General features: G+C 38.6%; 1 protein-coding gene across 1 annotated transcript in view; it reads left to right on the top strand.

Moving 5' to 3' along the window:
• The window catches only part of GALNT18 (polypeptide N-acetylgalactosaminyltransferase 18), a 240,562-nt gene that overhangs the window by 510 nt on the left and 215,321 nt on the right, over positions 1-24,731 (top strand). The window contains exon 2 of the mRNA XM_009892647.1: positions 12,688-12,705. Within this exon, the coding sequence (XP_009890949.1) occupies positions 12,688-12,705 (18 nt within the window). The remainder of the gene's footprint in view (positions 1-12,687; positions 12,706-24,731) is intronic.

Genomic DNA, 24,731 nt, shown 5'->3' with positions numbered 1-24,731 from the left:
GGCGCTGGGCAGCGGCGGCAGCGCCGCCGGGCTGGGCTCGGCCTGGTGCTGTAATAAACCTGACCTCAGCTCCGTGCCTGTCTGTGTCTTGCTAAAGTAGGGGGTCCGCGGGGAGGGCTGGGCGCGGAGGGCAGGGGAGCCGCTTCCCATCTTGCTGTTATCGTCATTGTTTCCTATTTGTTATTTTTCTTTTCCAAAATGGGTTGCCGCGAGGGGAATTTTGGCTCTCCTCCCCCTGTAAACCTGACTCTGCTAATCCGTGCCGAGGGTCTGTGTGTGTTCGGGTGTGCTCAAGCTCTTCCTTTAGTGCTGCTGTGGTGCTGGGAGCCACTTGGGATTATAACTGGGGCAATCTCTCATTTGTGTAATGCCTTTTTAATTTCATCTCCTTTTAATGGGAGCTCTGGGAGTAGGGTTGAAGTGGGCAAGCTGTGGGGGAGAATATGATTATTTCCTGGGAGTTTGGGATTTTACATGACTTTTCTTTGCTTGGTGATCTTTAGTGTCTTCCTTTACATTTTCATCATCTGCATGGCATCATACAGTCTTTCCCTCAGTCTGCTAAGTGGGTTGGAGAGTAAGGAGGCTGAGGCTGCGGGTATGTGAGACCTCTTCCAAAATCTGGAGGGACCACCACCTTTCTCTGCTTGTGCATAACCTCTACCAAATGTTCAGATCCCAATTGTAGGCTCTCCTAAATCTGAAAAGGGAGAGCAAACCATCTGGTAAAGGATACCTATCAGCAGTGCACAAAATCTCACTGTCTTCCAGGCAGCTTTGGCCAACTGGTCTTCTGGGAATATGAGGAAAGGTGGAGCAGGCAGGGTGGCTAATTGCATATGAATTGGGTTTCCCCTGCTAGTCAATGCTCATAAGTCTGTGGTACTACTAAAGTCCACCTATATTTTACTGTGACTTGTAGTAATTTTGTTAAAAATATGACATGCCGCCGTTCAGTTTGTATTTGCCTTCATTTCTCAGATAGTCTCGTCATCTTGGGTAAACTAGTTTTTTTGTTGTTGTTTTTTGTGTTTTTTTTTTTCCCCCGGAGGATGAGTTAGAGCAGTTCCTGCAAGTTTTAAGTTCTCTTAATCAGTCCTTAAGTTTTTCTTGATTCCTGAAATGGATTTAAAAAAAGAATTATGTTCTTGTCTGTGTGCCAGTGGAGTGCACTGTGGAAGCATGTATGAAGGCAGGGATTTTTCAAAAGGCATTGCTAAGAGTTAGATACATGAAATTAATTGAATTTCCTTATGAGGTTGGGGCATAACTCCTTCAAGTTTGGTGGTGTGAGGCTCCAATGCTCTTATTTCTTTTCAAGGAAAATAACAACATCCATATTGGCACGTTGCTTTAGTCAGTGGTTCTTCTCAGAGTAGTAGAGAAAGGTATGCTTAAATCACGGGAGAGTATAGCATGCATTAGAGCATAAACTTTTGTTGTGACTTTTTGTGACTATGCATAAACCAAACCAGAAGATATTTTCCTTAAATAACATCTGTACAAAAGTTGAAGAGTCTTCTAAAAATAAAGTGAGCAGTTTAGTAATAAGTACTAAAATATATATAGGGGAAAAAAAATAAAGTTTACAAATTCTCATACTCTATTGAAACCACTTACTCTTTAAGATAAATAAATAAAATAAAAATCACAGATGGTTATCCCTGAGTGGATTTTCTGTGCTTTTACTTGCCAAATTATAATAATGGGGTTCACAAGGAATTCCTGTGGCAGAGATTGCAGAGTAAGATGTTATTTTAATCAGATTTTGCTTAGTACTGTGTGATGCCATGAATGATGGGTCATGGTGCAAAACTCACTTAAGTCATTGGAAGGAATATCGCATGCTTGACTGGGTTTGGGATGAGCTTGAAGGTCAGCTTTAAGAAAGTAGAAGTTTGAAATTCATTGCCATAAATTGGGTAAACTAGCTGCCATAATGGTTCTGGACAAGTTGATAAGGGTTATCTGTAGTTTGCTATTAAACTTTTCCTTGGACTGCTTCTTTTTTACGTTGGAGAGAGGTGTCAGTAGCTCAGATGTTCTGCAGTGCTGAACAGGCATGAAATTAGCATGGGTAATAGAATTGCATTCCATAGGATATTCTGCACATAGCAGAGAGCTTTAACTGCTGCATTTTACACATGGGGTTACACTAATATTTCATTTTAATTTGTTTTCTGATTGAATTGTTTAATTAGATGCCATCTGGGAATTCTTTTAGCATATAAATTGCAGTCTTGTAATATTTTACCAAGTGTCCTGGAAATAACAAGGAATGAGATGCCTTCACATGAAACATTTTTTAAAGTATGTATTTTTAAAAAGACATTTTCATGGCAAGAAAAATATCAGACTGAAAAGAGATTTCCAGATAAGAGAAGTTCAGGGAGACTGAAAGTATGCATGCCTCATGTTCGGAAAGAATAGTATTGGAAAAGGAAACATTGGTACCAGTATTGGCCACGAATAGAAAAGTTTGAATGCACAAGCATGTACCTGCCCTCTTGCACATTTTACACTGCTGCGTATCCATGCTTCTGCAAATGTCGAAGGATAATGATTTCTCTGCCCACATTTCCTGGGTGCTGGAAATGGAATAAGAGCATGTATGTCTGCTCTGCCTGTATGGTAGTTCTCTGCTTCCTTCTTTTCTCATTATCTGTTAATTTATGTCACGTAGCCTGTGGATGTGCTGTGTAAGAGCCATGCATCTGTATACTGACTTCTGCGGTAGGCAGTTTGGGGCAGTATTGGCAGCACTGAAGTCTAGCTGGGCAATAGGGACCACAGAAGAATTTTGTGGAGTGGAAGCATGATGCTGGAACTTGAGCTTAAGCCTGGGAATCATGAATTCTTGGCTTGTGGCCTGCCACAGTTTACAAGATGGTTTTGGTCAAATCACTTTACCTTTTTACAATGGTGGTGACCTGCATGCTTTTCTATGGCAGTGTGTTGTGCTGATTGTGGTGTTAATTACATCTGAATGCTACCCAGATTCTTCTCCCCGCCCCCCTCCTTGGTAGGAGTCATACATTTTATACTAGCAGGCAACCCAATGAGAGAAACTTTTAGTTTCCACTTCTTTTTGAGTTTGCAAACAAGGTGGTGTATTTTTTTTAGATTAATTGGTTGTGTGTGGTTTATGTGTGTGAAAGAAATCGAGGAAAAGATCAGGTGGATAGTTTTATGCAAAATGCAGTCCTTTTTTATGTCTGACAAAGGAATGTGGCACATGTATAATCTATTGTGCTTTGTTATCAGAAAATATACTTTAAAGGAAAAAGATTAATGTACATTGTGTTAAATGAAATATCTGTGGTTCTAACCCTGGGTTTGAAATCAGTTTTTCCTCAATTTTATTTGAAAATAGTATGCTCTGTTGAGTTCACAAGAAACATAGTGGTTCAAAAACCCCCAAACACTCTCATTTTATTAAAATCAATACAAGAGTGCTGCAGACAAATCACAACACATCGTTCATCTTAATAATGCATCATGCATTTGCTCTGTCACTAAAAAACTGCCCTATGTTTCACGTCCAGTTGGAAGATCATGTGAGCAGGTAGGCTGCTCCTAATCAGCTACTTACTTTGTAACAATGACAAGAGGAGAAACACTAACAAGAAGGGAGCAATTTATTGTGTTCTGCAGCCTAGCTTTAGGCTGTCATAGATGGTGAGTTGAACCTTTTTCTTGAAAAGCTATGCTATGGTTTAGCTACCATCACTTAAAACACCTCGCGCATGCCATCCTGTTTGTCTTATTATGCAATGTTATTTTGACATTTTTCAGCCTTCCTAGTTTGAATCGGATGATGTTTTCATTCAAGCATTATTTTAAAAGATCATGGACTATGAAGTCTATGAACTGAACTTGATTCCTCACCCTCTCCACCCCCACCCCACCCCCCAGCCTTGCAACCTAAACAGAATTAATAAATTACATGCAGTTAATAAATGGAGTAGATCTAAGTTAAAGTTGTAAACATGCAGTTCGTTTCTGGATCAGTTGAATTCTTAGTTAAGATCAATGGATGATTGCTAAGACATCTGTGTTGTACTAGGACTTTGGTTCCTCATCTTTGCAAGCTGCTGCGTCTGTTGTCATACACGGAATGCAAAGCGCTGTGTGTGTGGACTCATTTGGGAAGGTTTCTAAAAGAGGAGATGTATGTGTTCTCTCTCAACCTGCTGCTTAGAATGATTTGGTCTGTGGATTTACTTCAGCTAATGTTAGCTATCCCATAGTTGGATATCTAATAATTTTCTGTGGTCAGTTGGAGGGGGGGAGTGATCTCTAGTGTGGGATTCATTCCCTGTGTCTTGGACAGGTGTTAGGGTAGAATGATTTGATTTTAGAAATGGCATGTTTTGAATTTGGGAACTAAGTCAACCTAGATTCTTAATTTTAGCCATCTAAAGGTTTGGATATGTAAATCCCATGTTTGATATCTACCCTTTATTTATTTCTTGATCTCAAACATGAGGAAGAATGTAGTATATAAACTTCTGGTCTGTGATAGCTATCCTTTGCAGCCTGGATTCCTTAAAGTCAGGCTCACTAGGATTTGCGTAGGCACTCCACCGCGTCTCTTACTCTTATTTGCTTTCCTTTTGGGAATAATTAATTGTCACCCCCCACCCCCCCCACCCCCCCTTTATTTCCCTCAAGCTCAAAAGCAATTAGGCATGTTTATCACTTACTGCAGAATATTTATTCTGCCAAGAAACAAATCCGCAGTAGACAGTAGCCCTGGGAACACAGCTCTTGCTCCACTACAGAGGGCCCTATACTTACAGTCTATACCCTCAAAGACACCTGCTGTCCCAGTGTAACAAATTGCAAGAGGAGGAACTACTTGGATGTGTAAGACATGCAGGATTAATCCCATTATTTTTTCTCTCTAGGCTGTGACTTCTCAAGTCATTCTAGATTGCTGCACGTCAGTGCAGATTAATTTGAGTTTAACTTTCATGTTCTTCCTTGCTTAGGAATGGGTGTACTAAAGAAAACCCTAATATAGTGACTTCAGTGAGAAGACTCTGACTCAAATTACTGTAAATTTTCAAGCATTGCTGGAGGTTCAGGTATTTCAATGACCATCTGCTGTAGACTTAATGATATTGGTTATGTTGATTATGACTTGGTAATATATTATTACTGTTATTAAAGTTAACTTTTTTTGTGCTTTTAATCTCTTTAGTTCTCTTCTAATTATATTCTTTCTTGATGGTTCTTCCACCAAGGATTTATTTTGCCATGGTTAGGACGCAGTGGCCAAAATTGAGAAGTGGTGGTCTGATCTTATTAAGGTAACTGTATTTTAGTGCTGGAGAATGAATGATTCCTTTCATGATTAAAGTTGTTTTTCAGAATGATTATTCCCCCCACCCCCCTCCCCCGATTGTCAGCTAGATTGCTCTATTAATTCTTCAGGTTTATACCATGTGGGTAGCCTGCCAGTTGCCTTTTTTTTTTTTCTTTTCTGAGATTGTGTCTTTTGAGCCAGAAATGAGAGAAGTTTTATTTGGCTACAAAGTGAGAGTGAATGGTAGCTTTTTAGTTGGGAAGGGAGTTGACCTGGATTCTGTCTTCTTCAATCTGGACAATTTCTGTAGTTCACATTAAAGTCTTCAACAAAAGGTTAAAAAATGAATCAGGAACAGAGGCTGGAAACTGTGACTTCTATGCCCTCCACAAGCTCTTTTATTGCTAAGCTGGAGAATTTTGCCTTTTCTTTGGGAAAAAGTTCATTTTTGTTGATGTTTGTTATCTCTGCATAATGGCACAGCTTCAGTGGAAAGAGGGGATTGTGTAGTACAATCTTTGACAGCTGATGATTTATGGGCTGTGCAGAGATGGAGATAGCTATGCTGCTTAAGGTTCTGGACTCAGCTCAGTGCTTCATTTATGCTGGCTAGGTGTCACTTTGGAAAATGTTGCTCAGGTTGACACAAGCAGCCGGCAGCTGTGCAGAGATTCAAACTTAGGTCTTTTGACTTTCTGCTAGACTTGTTCCCATATACTAATAAGTGATGTTATCTACGTGACTAAAACGTAGATAAATGCATATGAAAAGAAACATAAAGTGAGACCTACACGTAGCTGCTGGGAATTGTGATTTATATGTGGGATCAGCTTGGTCCCAGTGTCATGCTCTCTTATGGCAATATCCGCCTTAGCAGTCCAGTGTAAAAACCATTCTTCCACTTGGGCATACTGTGGCCTGGGGTTGATTGTGATCTGCCAATTAACTGTTGTGCATACAAAGGCAGGCAAAAAGATCAGTGGCAGATGTGACTTCACTCGGGGCCTGAAACTCAGAAGAACCTTTGCTTGGGGGAACCTGGCGCCGAGGCTGCCATATGACATGATACGTCTGTTCTTGTTTACTGGATAAGAAAAAGATGGCTATATCAGTACACAAGGTACGCTCTGTATTTCTGAAACAAAAGCAAGAGTGTTATTGTACATTGAGTTCAAGACTGTGTTTTGAGAGATGGCTCCTACGTGCTAACGACATTCTGTTTAAGGAACAGGACACAACTCTAGAATCACATCCCAGTGTATTGTCTGTTTGTGGCTGATGGAGTTTTATTTTTTTTTCTCTTGCATGAGCTGAGTGCTTATTAAAGAGTCTAGTCCTCTGCCTCCAGTAATATAGGATCTGGACCTGCAAGTGCACATGTGCAAAACATGAGGCTTTCCATTATACTATGAAAGCAGAGACTAAAACCACTTGTTTATCACTGAGTCTGGCATGGGCTATGTGGTTTCTCCATCCCTAGGGCCGAGAGGTTGAAGTTGTTGCCTGCCTCTATCTAAAGTTGCTTCCTTGCCTGTGACGAACCACAGAAGCAGTTTAATTTAATTCTGTGTTCAACAGAAAGGTCTTGTCATCAATGTTATGCAATGAGAGCATGCATAAGCTGCAGTATGATGCGATATGCTAATATTATCCATCTAGATGTTAGAGACATGATACGTAAAGAAAATCTATGGTGATTTAAAAAAGTGAATTTCAAGCTCAGATCTTGAGACAGCGGTGGCAGTTGTGAAGATGGCTTAGCTGCCTTCCTGAGGATGACAGGGAATCCTTGCTTGCCATTAGAACAGCCCAGGAACCTGATCATCAGCTGTTAATGTGGGGAGTGTGGCAAGGGACGTGATGGGATGTGAATCATCTTTAGCTGGTTAACAGCTGTCCTCATTTATTGCAGCCATAAGATTATGTTGTTAGCTACGCTTGGCCCAGAGATTGGAGACTGGACTTAGTACAGCGTGCTGTGGTGTCTTGGGATTGCCCGAGTCCAGAGCAGATACTGCATGACTGCTGATAGTAAGTGAAGTAATTTACTGGTCCACAACTTGCAAAACTACTTCTTTAATGAAATTAAATTTCTGTCTAAGGCAGAAGTGAAGACTGACTTCATATCTTGTCATGCTTCCTCTGAGATGAGTCCTTTTTCATTTGTCTGCTATGTTATTTTCCTTTTAATTTGCCTTTTTTTTAATTATTATTATTTAAAAACGTCTTCTAGTCTTCCTTCTGTCCACTAAGCCGTATTATGGGCAGAGTCCAATGTAATTTCCATCATCTGTGAAGGAATCTTTCTGTGCTGTCCTTGGCCTTCCAGTGCTACCTCTGTAGCCTCTTTAGAAACTTCTGGCCTCCTTTATTTTAGGGACTTGAGAAATAGCTCAGTAACAGGCTGTTTGGTGGGACAGTGTGGGCAGATGGGCTGACTAGATAATGAAATGGCCAGGTACCTGAAATGTGATACTTTGTCTTGATGCTGCTGTTACCATTAAATCTATTCTGACTGCAGTTGTGCAGTGCAGATGTGTTCTCCCTGTAACAGCATTGTTTCCGTTTTCTTCATAAATTTTCTCTGCTCAACTGGTGTTTTGTAACCAAGGTGCTATTTTTAACATGATATCCAGAGTTTCCTGAGGCAAAGGCAGAGATCTTTAGGAGCCAAAACTGTGACTAATTATTATAGCTCTCCAGCACCTCCTCTACTTGGCTTTGAAAATGAACAAATGAGAATATTCTTACTACTTTTTTTTTTTTTTTTAATATGGACATGGAAGATCCAAGTTGCTCCCTTGAAATTCTCTGCCTTTAAAATGCCAGAATGTGTCTTCTCAAGTCCATAATGGATTCTTACTATATTCTCTACTTAAATTATACAACTTCTTTATTTACTATTTCTGTGAAAATGACACTGCGGCAGCTAGACCAGCACTGTACAAATGTGTAGTGGAACAGTTGACTCAGAGATCTTAATCTCCTCAGATAAAATCTGCAGGAGCCGGGCAGAGGAGAGGAATATAGAGAATCAATGTGGCCAAATTTATACAAGCTATTGGTGGTAGGTTTGACTCACTGCTGGATTTGCTTAGATGAATCAGACAGAAGGTCTTCTCTTCTCCCATTAGTAATAGCCCAGAGAGAGCGTGTGAATCCTGCAGTAGGCAGATGTTGCAGTGTTGTGTAGTAGCCATGTCTGTTCTCCCACCATAGATCTTGGCCTCACTGATACAAATTTGATACTGCCATGAGCTCTGAAGTATGAGATTAGATATTTCTCCAGACAAGCATGTTATAATTAGCACATCTTAAATACTAAATAATTGCCTAATTCTCTACTTATATCTTGAAAATTCGTGATCTCTGTCACTTTGTGTCAGTAATGTTGGTGAGAGTGTGCAAATCTTATTGTAGTTTTGCTTTTGCCATTTCCTGCTTCCTAAATCAAACCCCTTATTTTAAATGTGAATGTTTGAATTTTCCTTTTATTAGAGCTGTCACAGGTGATCTCTGAGAAAAGAGGATTTCTATAAGCAGCTTTCTGAAGAATGTAAGAAAAAGAGATAGTATTTCTGGGTTTTTTATTCATAGATAAATGGTCATTCCAGTCTTCATTTTAGTGAGATGATACAGATTTTTAGACTGTGTTATTTGCCCATTTGTAATTTGAATCTAGCTAGAGATCTATTTCATGAATCATCCAACTAATACAGTGAATTACCTGTCCCTGCTTTCATGGTGGATTCAAATTCCTTTGAAGCTTTTCTTTCTGCATCAAGTCATGACTTGCCAAAGGCTTTGCAAGAAGGTTTGGCACACCGTAGGTAAAAGAAAAACTGTCAGATAAACTTTTCCAGCACAGCAGATTCAATGAGTCTGTACCCATCCATTACAGGATTATCATTGCAATAAAGTTATGCTTAGAGAAAACACCTTTTGGGATTTCTCTGTGAACAGAATAAATACGGCTTGCAGAAGACAGCACAGCATAGTTTTCAAAATTACTTTGTTCTATTTGTTTGTTTTTCTCTGAGGTATTTATAATTTTACCAGCTGTATATTGCATGATCACATGAGGCCAGCATTTCCCTCTTCTACTTGTGCGAACAGGAATCTTTTAAGTTGCTCAAGTGAAGGGTGGGAGAGTAGTATGCTGTAATTTCTATGGTATTTCTGATCAGAAGAGGTGTTCACGTCATGTGTACCAGTTTGGAGGATGAGGAGGGGCAGCGAGGAGAAAAATATAGAAAAAGCTAAAGGCTGCATAAGAGTACCCAAATGTTTTATCCCTTTTTAGTCAATGTGAAACTACAGTTATTGGATGGAACTGTTGAAACTAGTGTTACTGAAACTGGTGAAACTAGTGCTATTGAGTTTCCATGGACTGGAAAGAAGCGATGCACCATTTCTGAGTCTGTTCTGAAAGCCTTTTACTTTCTTGTTGCTCTCAAAATGAGTTTCACATCTAGATCATTACAAATATTTGCTTGTGTTAATTAAAACAAAATCTAGCATTAAAAATTGCAACACTTAAATCTATTTGATATAGTTTATACAGACCTTTTAAAACATGTGTAGTAGCTTTAATGAAGCAAGAAATATTTGGCTTGCATACAGTCAGAATAGCATAAGCAAGATGCTGGTCTTGGCACCAAAACGGTATAGCTATTGGTCTCCAATATTGCAGTCACGTGTTGTTGTTTTGATCCTGTTTTTTTCAAGAGGCAGTAGAGTTAGTACTCTTTGAGTTTACAACATGATGTCAGCCGTAAAGGATTACGACATCATTAAAAGTAGATGTAATTGAATGAGATATTTTCAGCTTGTGTTTAGCTTAAAAATATTTTCACATGGTTGTAAAGCCAAATAAGTTGAAAACTAACTTCCAAACTGTTAGACATAAAACAAGCAAACCAACAATAAAAAAACCCCACAAGTTCCAGAGAGATTTATAAAGCCTTACATAATGCCAGGAGGACCGGTGAATTTATGCACCAAAAGAAGCAAGGCCAGAAAAAGCAGTAGTGAAATGATGACAGGAGACTTAGGTTGGGATAGATCATTCCCACTTGCAGCTTTCATTTCTCTAAATGCAGGCATTGTAACAGGAATGCTTTTGGTGTAGAAACATTTTCATCTCATTGATTTATTGTTATACTTAATATAAATGCAATTCTATCAACATACATGAGTTTTTCAGCACAACTTATCTCTTTCTTACATGAAAACAGTTTAAAAGCACCTTTATAGTGCTAATTCTACTATATTTTCATTTAAGTACTGAGAAAAACTTTGCGTGCAAGGGAATATGGAAATATTTTTATGTAAATACTTATTATATAGAGAATATTTTTAATATATTAATAATACGTCTCTATATAAATGTATGCATCTGTGTTTAATCGTTAGACTAAAGATCCATATGTCTTGTCTTGAAGGCGGGATGGGGTCTTTACCATTGCCTGATACGCGCTGACATGGGAGAATTTGTTAATGGTAACACAAGCACTGAAGCAAGAACTTGATTAGAGCAAGTGGGAGCATGTTTGCATAATATCTCAGTATGGTGGCAACAGGAACAGACTTCAGCAGTCTGGAAATGCAGAGGACAGAATTATGGCCTGAAGTACATTAGAATCATGGTTTCAGACAGTTGTTAGTGTTCTCTGCAGTAATTGAGTAATAGCTGATAGAGAAAAGAAGATTGAGGGGGGGGATCTTATTAATACTTACAAATACTTAAAGGGAGGGTGCCAGGGGGATGGGAGCAGTCTTTTTTCAGTGGTGCCCAGTGATAGGACGAGGGGTAATGGGCACAAGCTTGAACACAAGAAGTTCCATCTTAACATGAGGAGGAACTTTACCTTGAGGGTAGTGGAGCACTGGCACAGGCTGCCCAGAGAGGTTGTGGAGTCTCCCACTCTGGAGACATTCAAAACCCGCCTGGACGCCGTCCTGTGCAATCTGTTGTAGGTGACCCTGCTCTGGCGGGGGGGTTGGACTAGATGATCTCCAGAGGGCCCTTCCAACCCTGACCATTCTGTGATTCTGTGATTCTGATGGCTAGAGTGAATCCTGCACATTTCATCACTTATTAGTGGAGACTGATTTCAGGATGATTGACTACTGTCGAAGCAGGTATAATAGTGTGTCATAGAGTGAATGGGGAGCCACACTGTTGATTGCTCATTTGAACAAGTAAGGAAATGTAAAGCTTTTTGTGTTGTAACTTCTAGGTCTTGAGAGTAGATTTTTAATTGCTCAGCCCTGGATTCTTTTTTCATAATTACAAAACAAGCTACTGATGGAGAATTTTTAAATTTCTGAAAGAGTAAAATTAATAAGGGGTAAAATTCATGTCATGAGGGGGCCAGGAGACTTGAAACCACGTAAAAGGAATTTTAATGTCATAATGTGCAAGACATTCCTTGGCTCCTTGCAATAACAACATGTCAACATGTTTTTGTCTGCTTGACGATATGTAGGAAATGCCTTTGATTTTGTAAAATTGCATGTAATTTCTCAACATTTCTTTTCGATTCTATTGATTAATGCTTTTCTGCCTTGCCTAAAGACATTAAATAGCAAACCATCTGCTAAAAACAGATTGGCAACATTCCTGAAAATTAACATTAAAAAAAAAAATTAGTCTAAATATATTTCAAAGAATGTTCCTATATGTGTTCTGATACAAAGAGGAAAACAAAAGCTTCTGTTACAGTATGGCAAAAGGGTTGCTGGACCTGGTCAGATACTGGTATTGTCCTTGTACTCTGGAGAAAGAGATGATGACCATAGCAAAAAAGCACACAGGTACCAGATGATGTACTGTATTAGTTTCATTACAAACTCTGGCCCACGTGGCTGTGTGTTTACCACCTGTATCAGTTATACAGGAATTGATGGATAATCGGCCATTCAGCCCAAACTACTCTGTGCGGTTGTCAGCAGTGAAAACATGCTGATTGTAGTTGCTAGCTTTATGGACGTAAGTGTAGGTTATAAAGTAATCCTCATCCTCCCAAGTTTTATTAATATAACGAGGTGGTAAGTATAAAACTGGCATAATCATGGAGAATGATATATTTTTTTAAAAATTACGTTTTGTTATACTCACCAATGATTTTCTAAATATGCTGTGTTATTATCTTTGTGTGAGCAGCTTTTAGGCTGTGAGTGGCTATGCTGAAGTTGAGAATATGCTTTTCCTGGTTTGAATAAAAATTCTCAGTACGTTTGCAGTGTCCAGACAAAAATAGGGAGTAAGTTTCTTGACAGGTTAAGATAAAGAGCTTGTGCATTTAACCTAGCTTTTGTGGCAGGTTTTGCCAGGTAAGAATGCCATGTAACTTCCGGAAAAAGTTGATTAGCTGCCCCAGGGAAAGAAGGTACAGGGAGGCAGGATTACTCAATACTGTTTGTGTCGGCACAGATTCAATGGAGGATAATTCTGGATATACTGATCACATCAATGCTTATAAATATCTAAAGGGTAGGTGTCAAGAGGATGGAGCCAGACTCTTTTCAGCTGGGCCTGGTAACAGGTCAAGCGACAACTGGATAACTGGAACACATGAAATTCCATCTCAACATGAGGAAGAACTTTGAGGGTGACAGAGCACTGGAACAGGCTGCCCAGAGAAGTTGTGGAGTGTCCTTCTCTGCAGATACTCAAAATCCTCCTGGATGCATTCCTGTTCAACCTGCTCTAGGTGAACCTGCTTTGGCGGGGAGGGGAGGGGGGGTTGGACTAGGTGATACCTTCCCTACCATTCTGTGTGATTCTGTGATACTTGTTTCTTCAGCAATGGGATTATCATTTTAACCTGTCCACTTAAGACAAACTTTAAATAGTGAAGTCATCTATGCAGGTACTGTGCATTTGCACCCTTTCTGCTACTAAAAAGATACGAGGTCTTTACATGAAAGTGAGAATAAGCAAGTCCTGGTAAGGGCTGTTTTGTCTTGAGATTTTCCCTTACATTAAAAACCTTAAGATATTGATGGATATTAAATTTTTTTTTTCATTACATTCCTTCCACACAACAGAGGGTCCCTCGACTAAGTTCTCAGTGTGAATGTACCTGAAGTTCTTGCTCTGAATTCTTTCCTCTGCTGGACTCACATAAATTACTGTCACTGCCAAGCTGCAGTAATTCATATATCTGAGGTATTGTAGGGCTTGGAAGCGAGTGGGATGATCTGTGCAGAACAGTATAAAAAGCAGTAACTCATTTCCTCTGTCCCCTCTCTCTGCTGCCTCAGAATTCTTCTGCACTGGGTACCCAGGGGCCAGGTTGGAATCCAGAAGGGTGGCTCTTACTGCCCTCATATCTGTGGAGTCACTTTTCTCATATCACCATGTAAGCAACTGGGTCTGAAACATAAAGAAAGGGATGGGAAAGAAGAATCAAAGCATCCACAAGTATAAAAGACAATGCAATTATTAAAGACGTTATGTAAAATACTGTGTCAAATTACAGGCAGTGGCGAATACTTAGCAGTATGCTCTCTGCTGTCTGTCTGTGTTTAAAACTCATGTTTAGGCACCTAACTAGCCAGCCTGTTCTTGCATGTCAGTGTGTAGCCAGACAATTGTCTGGCTGTTTTTACAGTGAATATGGTGCAGAAAATCTAGGAGTTTTAGCCACAATGACAAATTGTGACAGTGCAAGGTATGACAGAAGAAAATGTTAAATTGACAATGTAGGATGTAGCAGGTTAGCTTTACTACATTAAGCTAATAAAAAAAGCATAGTTTTACTTTTAAAAAAATATTTTTTAATGTAACTCTTTTACTCTCTATTTAATGTTCATGCTCCAAATTTTTTAAGAGTGACTTTGAATTTGCCTTTCTGCTATTTGTTGAGAACAGATGTTATTTTCTCCCAACTCCTCGACACCTGGAACTGGCAAAATTCCCCAAGCTCATTCAATTATCATCCAACAAGCAGGGCTTATTCAAGCAATTTACCTACAGGGGCCAATTCAATGCAAGGTGGAAGAAAAACTACCCTTTTCACTGAATTTAAAATAAACTCGAGAGAAATCCTGCTCATTTCATCAGAATGAGTAGCTGTGTTTTTTAAATTTAAAAAAAAGAAAAAAAAAAAAGGCAAGTTTATGAAGTCATACTCATGCCCTTCTTCAGTACGTGAAGTGTATGGAGATTAATAATTTTCTCCAGACTCAAATTAAAACATGATAAACCATAAGTTTTTGGTGCTTATGAGGAAGGTGGATAAACAAAAGCTCCCTCTTTGTAGGGTGTTTTTTCTGACTGAACTGCACACCTGTGTAAATGCAGTGCTTGAGTCATTCCTGGTTTACACCAGAGAACAGTGAAAGCAGCAAGATGGGAATTAGCCCTCTTCAGGTGAACTGATGAGCTATTCAACAATTCTGGCATAGCTTTAATGCTGTTGGCACAACCTGTCCTTTCCTGCTGCATCTGGAACCCATAGTCACCTCAAACAGCGGGAGTAGAAGGCCCTGGCTGAGGAAATGTACATATTTAAATTTCACATCTTTCAGTTCAGACTTCATAAGGGGAAGTTGTATATTCTTCTCAAGTAGACAAATGAAAGTATCAATCACGATATTTACCTTTAGGAAAACTGAGACCTCAGCATGGTGTTTGGCCACATAACTTTTCCCAGCACTGTGCGGGTTACCTGTTTTCAAGATAGCTCATGCCTAGCAGTGTTTTTGTTACAGCTTGCCTTAGCAGCTCCAAAACCAAAATATAAACTAAAATGGGTTAACTAGAGATACAAACAAGGTTGCAGTCAAGCAGTTAGAATTTGGATGAAAATTTAAATAGTTTAAACCACTGCAACAGTGCCATGTGGCAGGATGACTGACTTCCTTTTTTTTTTTTTCTTTTGCATTTTGCCAAACTCTGCTAATGTTTGTCTTTGTTTTCTATGAGCATTATTTTGACCTCTATATTAACCCTACTCTTCAAACATTGTGGACCTGTGTTGTAATAAGTTATGAGTTTTCGGCTAGTAGACCATGGGAATCTATGGGTGAAAGTGATTAGGAAAAGGTAAGTTCAGTCATGGGATGTCTCTTACAAATGTGTACGAGTTCCCATGCTGCTGTCTCTTTGAAAAAAAAATATTAAAGAAATTTTTGAAAAAAGACTAAGTGGCTGCTAAAAGGTATGTTAAACTATGTAATCAGCCGAATTTCAATGAGCACTTATAATTATGTCAAATAGCGTAAGTGCAAATGAAATTACATTTTCCCCATCAACTTGATCCACTTTACTAAATGTTGTGGTTTAACCCCAGCTGGCAACTAAGCACTACGCAGCTGCTCGCTCACCCCTCTCCACCCCCCTATGGGATGAGGGAGAGAATCGGAAGGGGAAGAAAACTCATGGGCTAAGATAAAGGCAGTTTAATAAGTAAAGCAAAAGCCACACATGCCAGCAAAGCAAAACAAGGAATTCATTCCTTGATTCCCATGGGCAGGCAGGTGTTCAGCTATCTCCAGGAAAGCAGGGCTCTGTCCTGCGTAATGGTTACTTGGGAAGACAAACGCCATAACTTTGCACATCTCCTACTTCCTTCTTCTCCAGCTTTATATACTGAGCATGACATCATATGTTATGGAATACCGCTTTGGTCAGTTGGGGTCAGCTGTCCCGGCTGTGTCTCCTCCCAGGTTCTTGTGCCCTCCCAGCCTACTCGCTGGTGGGGCGGTCTGAAGAGCAGCAAAGGCCTTGCCTGCTTAGCAACAACCAAACCCACCAGTGCGCTGTCACCACCATTCTCATCCCAAATCCAAAACATAGCCCTATACCAGCTGCTAGTAAGAAAGTCAACTCCATCCCAGCTGAAACCATGACACTGAAAAAAAGGAACCCAGAAATAACAGTTAAGCCTTGCATGTGGTGGCAGACTTCCTCTGTCGTGCTGGAGGCTCCTGTTGAATCTCATCAAACGGACAACGATCTTGCTATAGTGTTGACTTCTAATATAATATCTTTCTGTGAAACTTGTGTTCAAGTTAATTATACTTCTTCAACATATTTTCTTTCTTAGGATTGCCTTAAAATTTTTGAGTTTTAACCGCAGAATTTGCATTATTTGTGGTTTTAATTAAAAATGTAAACTCCCATTTCTTGTGTGTTTGAAGGTAAGGTTAGTCTCCATATGTTCTTGTTATAAATCATTTTCCAAAAGTTTGGAATCAGCCTGTTTGTCCAACACTCTTCCTTTTTGCTTTCTGAAGAATGTCATTCTTTGCCTCAGTCTTCAAGCCCGATATAGAGTTCTTGCAACAAATACTCCAAGGTCTGAATGCAAGTTGTTTTCCCAGTTGTTTGGTGTATGCAACTTCTTGAATGAGTTTTTTTATATGTACATTTTAAATTGGCACAATTATCTTGACATGTTTTAGCACTGCCTTTTACCTGACACAAAAAGTGCAGTCAAATCAGTAGAAAGTGTGAGTAAAAACCTTCAAATTAGAAATGATAACAAAACTCCTGGCTGTCAGAGAAGCAGGCTTTCAGTATAATGTTTTTGAAAAACTTGAAATCCTATTCCTATAGGTTTCTTAGATATGCTTTGAAATTTTTTTCCAGAAGTGACTTGAAAGTCTCAACTGCTTAACCTCCTTTACCTTTTAAGAAAAAAAGAGAAATTAATCTCTTAAATTGCTTAAGGCATATCTCAGAATTTTCCAACGTGTTACTGGTGTTACAATTCAGATGAGAGAGACCCCAGTAGTTACATTGCTTGCAGTACTGTTCTTCCCTATCTTATGTATGTGTGTGTGTATACATGTATATATAAATATATTTGTATATAGTCTATAATATTTTCTAAAAGTAAATGGAAAATTTAAAAATTACCGTAAGGATGTTGATGCTTCCTTGGACATCTGTGATACCATGGAATATTTGATTCCACTGCTGTCCTACTATTTAGTAACACAATGTTGAACTTCCTGTTTACAGAGACTTGGTTTGTCTTGGACTAAATCATTCAGCAGTCAAGGTTTCACTCTAACAGGAGAGGAGGGATTTCCCTGTCACAGAAGGTGGGCTTTTTGGCTCTGAGATTGGTGGCTATCAGTAGTCTAGTTAACACACAGTTAGCCAGACTGCATACTACTACTGCCTCAGCAGCTGCCTGAACTGTGGCTCAGTAGTGATGCTTCTCTAGGGCACAAGGGCTGACAGTTGTACTAAATATTGTTGCTTTCTAAGACAAATTCAGAGCTTGTGTCAGCAGTATGTTATAATTCTGTTGTGTCAGTGGAGGTGCGTCTGCCCACGGCCAGTTCACATTCACTGCTTGCTTATTTGCTGATTTCAGTTACGGTCTTTTTATCTCAGATTTCAAAGTTGTAAATGTGCTATATTGCCATGCTATGTAGCTATTCCTAATAAGAGAACTGGAGGTAAAAGACCAACTAATACAAATTCTGAGGAATTCACACAATAAAATTTGGTTATTATGCAATTACTTAAAATCATTACTAGTAATATTAGTAATATTGGCATTAAAAGGAGGAATCAAATACCTACTGGGTTATCTCATAACCTTTCCATCTTTTACTTCTGAATCTTAATTAATAAGAAAATGTTTCATTCATCAGTCCACCTTTCTAATAACTTTGGAACCTAGTAGTTAAATTGATGGGAATCAGAGTTTAAAAAATCTTGGAAATAATTATATCCATATGAGCCTTCCAGAAGTAATAGAGTACCTACAGAGTCTCCCTCTCCTTGTGCCAACCAAAAAGCTCCATGTATTAATATTTGCCATCAGGGAATGTGCATGGGAAAAGAACACCCGCCTGCCCCAAATAATTTCCTAAACATTGGAAAATTTTCAAAACAGCTCACCTAACCCCAGAAGTCGAAAGTAAAAGTGACATTATCAGGTCTTCTGCTCAGTGATCTGATTTATTTAATTGTGTCCTAGGTCCTTTCTAAGCTTCTTGAAAAGAATTCCTGTGCAGAAAAGGGACTATTCAGTCTCCTAACATGACTGCAACTTCCTGGTTGTACTGCAGCACATTTGCTTTTTTATCAGCTAAACTGAATTCTGATTGCAGATGGCCGAAAAACTGGGACACAGCAAAATTAGCAGCAGTATTAATGAGACAGCGTACTTTGCGATCTTCATATATTGTGCAGAGTATCTGCTGAGCTGATCTTCAGTTTCCCTGAGCTTCAGGATTTCCTTTGGTGAGGACGTGATCGTATATATGGTCTTTTAAAGGTCTTGACGGGGGAGTACGGTGGTTGTTGGGATCCAGCATCTCTGGGACAGTGAAACATTAAGCTGGTTCTTCACCACCCTAGTCTTAGTTGCAGGAGCCCACTGCCCCATTTGCAAGGATGAGAATGTAAAAACAAGTGAAATCTAGGTGGGAAATTGCTAGGCTGCGTGTGCGTGCTTGCAGAGCTTGGGAGCGTCAGTTAGTGGAAAGGGTGTGCTTTTGACAGGTTTTGGGCTTGACTATTATAAACTTGGAAATGTCAAAACATATAGTGTCCCTGTGGACTGATTACCTTCAAATTACTTGATTCTGTGGGTGGCCCTATTTGCTCTAGGCTGAGACACCCCTGTTGCTGCAGAATCTCACTGGTATTTGATAATCATGCTAGAGATCTTTAGTGTACATGTTGGTACATACACATACAGTCTGGAGGGAGGTGGGTTTCTGAGTAGCAGGTAAGATGTAGAAAATGAAAAGAATCATTCTATGCGGAAACTGTTGTTAAGCCCTCATGAATATTTATATGTGTGAGTATATGTAGCTAAGTAAAAACATACTTTTAACAAACGTGAAACTTTGGAAGACCTAGTTTTGAAAAAAAAAATCTTCAGATATGTTGTTCAGTGGTCTGCAGAATACCTTTTGAAGGATTTGTTTTTCTGTAGGAATGTGTAGATGTATCACTTTGGAAAGTAGAATAGTTACTATCACAATTAATTACTTTTATTTGTGGCTTGCAAAGCCTCGCATTGTTCACCTAGGTGGGTATGATAAATAAAAGTTTCAACAGTTGAATTCATGGAGAGTAATTTATTTCACCATCTGAAGATTTTTCCTGTTCGCTCAGCATGTATGATACCCTCCTATAATAAATTAGCATTTTACAGCTGAGGATGGCTTTGGGCATACTTCAGAGCACTACTTCACCACTGAAGTTAGCCAGTTATTTTTCACGTAATCATTTGCCATTCTACAGGAACCTGAGCTTGAGAACAGATCTTCAGTAATATTCTTACCTGCCACTGGGCAGAGGAGGGTAAGAATGTCACCGAGACCTGCTGATGGTGAAGATGCAGTTAAAAAGTGTGATGTACTGTGCACTGACATCTAGGTTTCTAATTATTCTTAAATTAAGATACTATTCCCTTACACCTATGTTTTCTAATTATTCTTAAATTAAGGTCAGCTTTATAGGGCATAAAGATATTTTCAGTGTAGTCAACGCTGTCGTCACTCTGCATTAAGGTGCAACTGCAGGCCCCTGGACTAGTCTGGAGGGAAATTTTAACATCTGTCTGGATTTGCACTTCTTAGCTTCCAGAAAGCTATTCCAGATTTCAGTTTGGATCTCCACAGCCGTTAGAGCAGGATCATTATTGCTAATAGAGTGATCAGTTACAGGAAAGATGAGTGTCTGGTGAAAGCCTGCCACTTTGAATTGCTGGGATCTGGATTAATTCTTTCAATTAATGGCCTGCCTCCTTTTGATATTACCAATGGTTGTTCTACTAGGAGGTGGGGATGATTTTTCTTTCATTCTGGCACAGGTGACTCGTTTGGCTTGCTGAGCTGATTAATATCCCTAAACAAAAGCTTCAGTGTTTACTGTTCTAGAAGGAGGCTTGTCAAATCCAATCAGTCATTATATTTGTGGCAAATTGTGTTTGGGATACATTGTAATCAGCCTGTGTATGAATATTTTTATGAAACAAAGCATAGAAACTTGACACTGTTCGGGGCCCTCTGCAATGAACAGAATTGCTAAAAGAAAGTTTGCAGCAGGAAGATAAGCGTCGTTACATTTTTAATAAGTGCATTTTTTGCATTGACAATGGAAATTCCTTCCCGATGTTTGTTAGGAGTCATCTTTGTCAGCGAACATATTTATCTCCTCTTGCTTAGAGTCAAATTATAAGCTAACTGCTTTGGTAAAATGCCAATTGATCTTGTGAGACTTTTGTGTATAGGCACTGAGACTGGCCAATGGGACTGGGGCCCTTCTCTTGTTCTTTCCTGTCAATAGGTTGGATGAAGTTCCTTTTCTTGCTTTTTGTTGCACAGGTAATACTACTTTAAACTTTTAAATTAGTAAATAAGAAACAAGGATTTGTAAGAAAGGTGCTATGTTTCTTTTTGAGAGCAGTTTTTTATCGTACAGAGGTAGTCTTGTTCCACCGTTTTGAAATTGTGTTCTATTTCAAGGCAGTTAAGCAGGCACATTTGCAGGGTACTGTTACCGTGTCCTGTTCAGAAAAAAATATAGAATTGTGAAGTCTGGCATAGCAAAAGAAAATCTGATAGTCCACCAGTTTGTGGTGTTGTCAACTCTGCTACCTTGTATTACATTGGCAAAATTTCAGCTAGCAAGCTTTTGGAGAATTATGAATTGTCTTGACAATGACAAACTTGTAAAAAGTCTTATTTCATTTGCTGACTACAGTATGGTTGCTTTGTAAAGCATATACTTTCTATGATTTCCTGTAATTTAATTTAGTGTTACAGCAACATTTTTATATCTTTTTAGAACTTCCTCAAATGAAGTCTGAAAAATCACTGTAAAGGGAACAAAGCTATTAAGAATTGTAGTAGTATTAGACATGAACAAGAATTCCTGTTCTTTAGGGTAAGCTGATACTTTTCACAGTGAAAACCCTATTTCATTCATGCCTTAGTAAGAATTGCCTAGCAACTTATTGACAAAAAGCAATTATTTTAAAATTTATTAACTTCTTCATAGGTATATCACCAAAAAAAACCCCAAAACCAAACCAAACCAAACAAACTGACTTGAAAAAAACAAACTCCAAACCAAAACAAACCCTTAAATCTTTGATTGGAGGAACAATAAAGAAAATTCTGGTAGGTAACTAATAATATTTTGTAAACGACTACAGGCTTTAAACATAACACTGTAAGGATCTACAGTTTAAAAAGTCTTGATGTTAGCATTAATTTGATATAGTAATGACAGATATAAGGGATGTAAATGGAAATTCTTATGTGTGAATACATAACCTTTGAAGCCCACATTTGCCAATTTTTCAAGGAATGTCTGATCTTACTGTATATTATTGATTGTTTTTTCAACCTAGAAGCTCTGTTTAATTATTAATACACCTCTGTCTAGGAATCACCAATTCCTAATGTGTGCTTAGATGCAGAACTCCTCCCACTGTTTCTGACACTCACCCTTATGCTTTCATCTGACTAAGATAGTGTTTACTCAGAACTGCAGTATAACTTATAGAAGAGCTGGGTTGCCATTTACTCTGTTAATGTCTTAATTCCATTAAGCTTGTGCTAATGGCCTCAGTTCCTTGAACACTTTTCCTTCTAATGGAATGATTCAGGCTATTGATTCTTCAGCTGACTTTATTGTATGCCTTAAGGTACAAACCAAGTCAGGAGTTTCAGCTCTTGGTTCTGCAGATTTACTCCAGAAGTGCTTCTGTACAGTTCAGAGTAAGTATTCCAAGTCAAAGGTGTCTACTCCCAAGTTTCACTGAGTTTTAGGTGCTCAGGGAGTTAAATAAATGGGCTTTACAGAGAAGGAAATTTAGTTAATGGAAATGCTCATTCTGTACATCCACTTCTTCCACACATGGAGTTTTCCATAATGTCTCTTCAGAATATAAGCATCCAAGATTTGCATGTTTGATTTTTCTGATCTGGAAAATGTATACTGCATTAGATTAATTTACACAATTCCCTGCTAAAAGTTACTTATTTTAATTTATTGTCCTCGTATTGGACCTGTAAGTTTTCCAGACAAAATATTTTATTTTCTGAATTGTGTAGTACTTTTTCTTTAATCCTACTGATTCCTGCAGTCCTACTGACTTGGTCAGTAAAGTACTAGTCAATATGAATGAGACTAGTATACTCTGCTCCACTATGCATTTTAATAGAAATAAGTTCCGCTCTGTCCCTATTGTTTTTCCAGACCAATCTGTAGCTTGTTCCTTGAGTAATTTTTGGAAAGCTATGACTGCAGCAGTCACTGTTGAGTTTTATGAGTACAGGAAAGCCTGGGTGGTTTATTCTGTATATTCCAGATTATTATGAACATGTAGTATTTTCCTCCTTCTTACGTGTTTTCCTTTCTCAGTCATGTAAGAATAAGCAAATTAATGTGTGTGCAGAACATAGTTAAAATTTATTATGACAGTGGAATTGATGAGTTCAGCTTATCCCTGTGTGCCAGTTCAGATGAAGATAGTAAACATTAGTCATTCACCTTGGGAAAAATGCATTTACTCCCTTGCAAAAAAAGTCCAAGGTAAACTTTGAAAAGCGTTTTTATGAAGTAACCATCTTGAAAGAGTTCTCCAGTGCAGTGTTTCTACATCTTTATTTACTTGTGCAGCTGAGAGGAAGAAGGAAAGAAAAATATCCATGCAGAAATGTATTTATACAACAAAATAGAGAAAAACACATACTAGGAGCTTGCTTTCTTCCTAGTACATTTCCTGAATCAAATCAGTAGTTTTACTGTGATGTCTTTCAGGATTTTGCCTGAGGTTTTTAAGTCAATCACAACTTGAGCGGAAAAAAAACAACCAAAACACACCAAATCCACAAACTTGGCCAGGAGTCTGTCCCCGCATTTCTTTGACTTGATGAAGGCTAGGGTATATTTTAAAAGGTATACTTCGCCTGGAGTTGACTTTTGAATTTAATTTCTTCTGCCTTGAATGCGTCATAGAGTCATTGTTTGTAGCTTGGGAACAGTACACAGAGTAGTTTTCTATGCGTGGCATGCATTTAACGTTTGTCGCTTTTATGGCTTGCATGTATGAGGTGCATCATGATTTGCTGTTCTAAGCAAGTGTTAAGATTATCAGAATATTTCTCTCCATTTCTATATTGTGTGGTGTTGTCCAGTAAGAGGAAGACAAGGAAGTCTCAGTTTTGCAGAGGGTCTTCTGTTTCTCTGTAATCTCTTGCTTTTCTTCATGAAAGTTTCTGTGAGACTGAAACCTACCTTAGAGCAAAGTTTTGTAATAAGACTCCAGTGACAATTAAATGTACTTGGGTCTTTTGCTAATTCTTCACACAAGTCTGCTGAATGCTATCTGAAATGGTTGGATTTTGCATGAAAGCATAGAAGATGAAAGATCATGCAAATGATAAAACTTCACTATTTATTTATTTATTTATTTTAAATGGAATAGAAAAGTTAAAAGAAAACCCAAGAGTATACTTAAACTTAACTACTTTGAATTCATTCTAATATGGTTCTGGTTCACAGTTTGGGTGACTTTGTGTGTCACTGACATTGAACTATTTTGTTTAGCTTGAGTGACTAATTATCTTGCATGATAACTTTAAAATTACTGGTTTTAAATCAGTGCTTTGCAGGAACTCTACTGAAGCAGCAACAGTCTTTATTCTGCGGAATGAAAAGCTGCAGAACCATGCCCAAAGTGGATACTTTTAAAAGGGCCTCCACAGGTCTAGTGTGAGGTCTGCTTATCTTTCTTCCTATTTGGAGATGTCTTTGTCCACAAGAGAAAAGAAAGGGAAAAGGCTATGCATTGTATTAATTGTTGTGCCTCAAACCCTAAACAACACTCTCTTTTTCTCTTCCATTCCCCTTATATGAGCGTTATGGAGAGTGTGGAGAAGGATTTAGCTGACTGAAAGTTTGTGTTAAGACTCCCTGTAAAGGAAGAGGCTCAACTCAACCTAACATAGAAGTGTCTAGATTTCTCCAGTAAAACACCTGCTTCTCTCCACAAACTGTAAAGGGGAGTGAAGTTTAATAACCCACATGTAGATGCCTGCTGTAAAAGGAGCTTAAGCTGACTAACCCACACGTAGATATCCACTTTGTAAGTGTTACAGTTAGATGAAATGAACCCCACTTTAAAGGTTTGTCAGTCTAAATCTCTTGAAATCAGTAGAGCTAATTATGTGAGTGATGCTGGCCAATTTTAAGCTATGTCTTCTAGCAAGTGAGTGAAGCTTGTTTGTCTTCTCTGTGTGAGCTAAGCAGTGTTTTGTTGTGTGTTATGTTAGATGTTAGCTCTTCTTATGAGGTGGTGTAGCCTTTTTAGGTTGGCTCAACCAGTCATATATAAGCTGTATTGTTGAAATACAGTTCCAAAATGTTTATCTCAGTATTTTAGCATGAATATCATTGCGTGTTGTAGATGTGAAAGTA

This window comes from Charadrius vociferus, unplaced genomic scaffold, assembly GCF_000708025.1.
Source record: "Charadrius vociferus isolate BGI_N301 unplaced genomic scaffold, ASM70802v2 scaffold19, whole genome shotgun sequence".
NCBI lineage: Eukaryota > Metazoa > Chordata > Aves > Charadriiformes > Charadriidae > Charadrius > Charadrius vociferus.
Note: the sequence above shows the minus strand (reverse complement) of the source record. Positions and strands in the feature narration are given on the sequence as shown.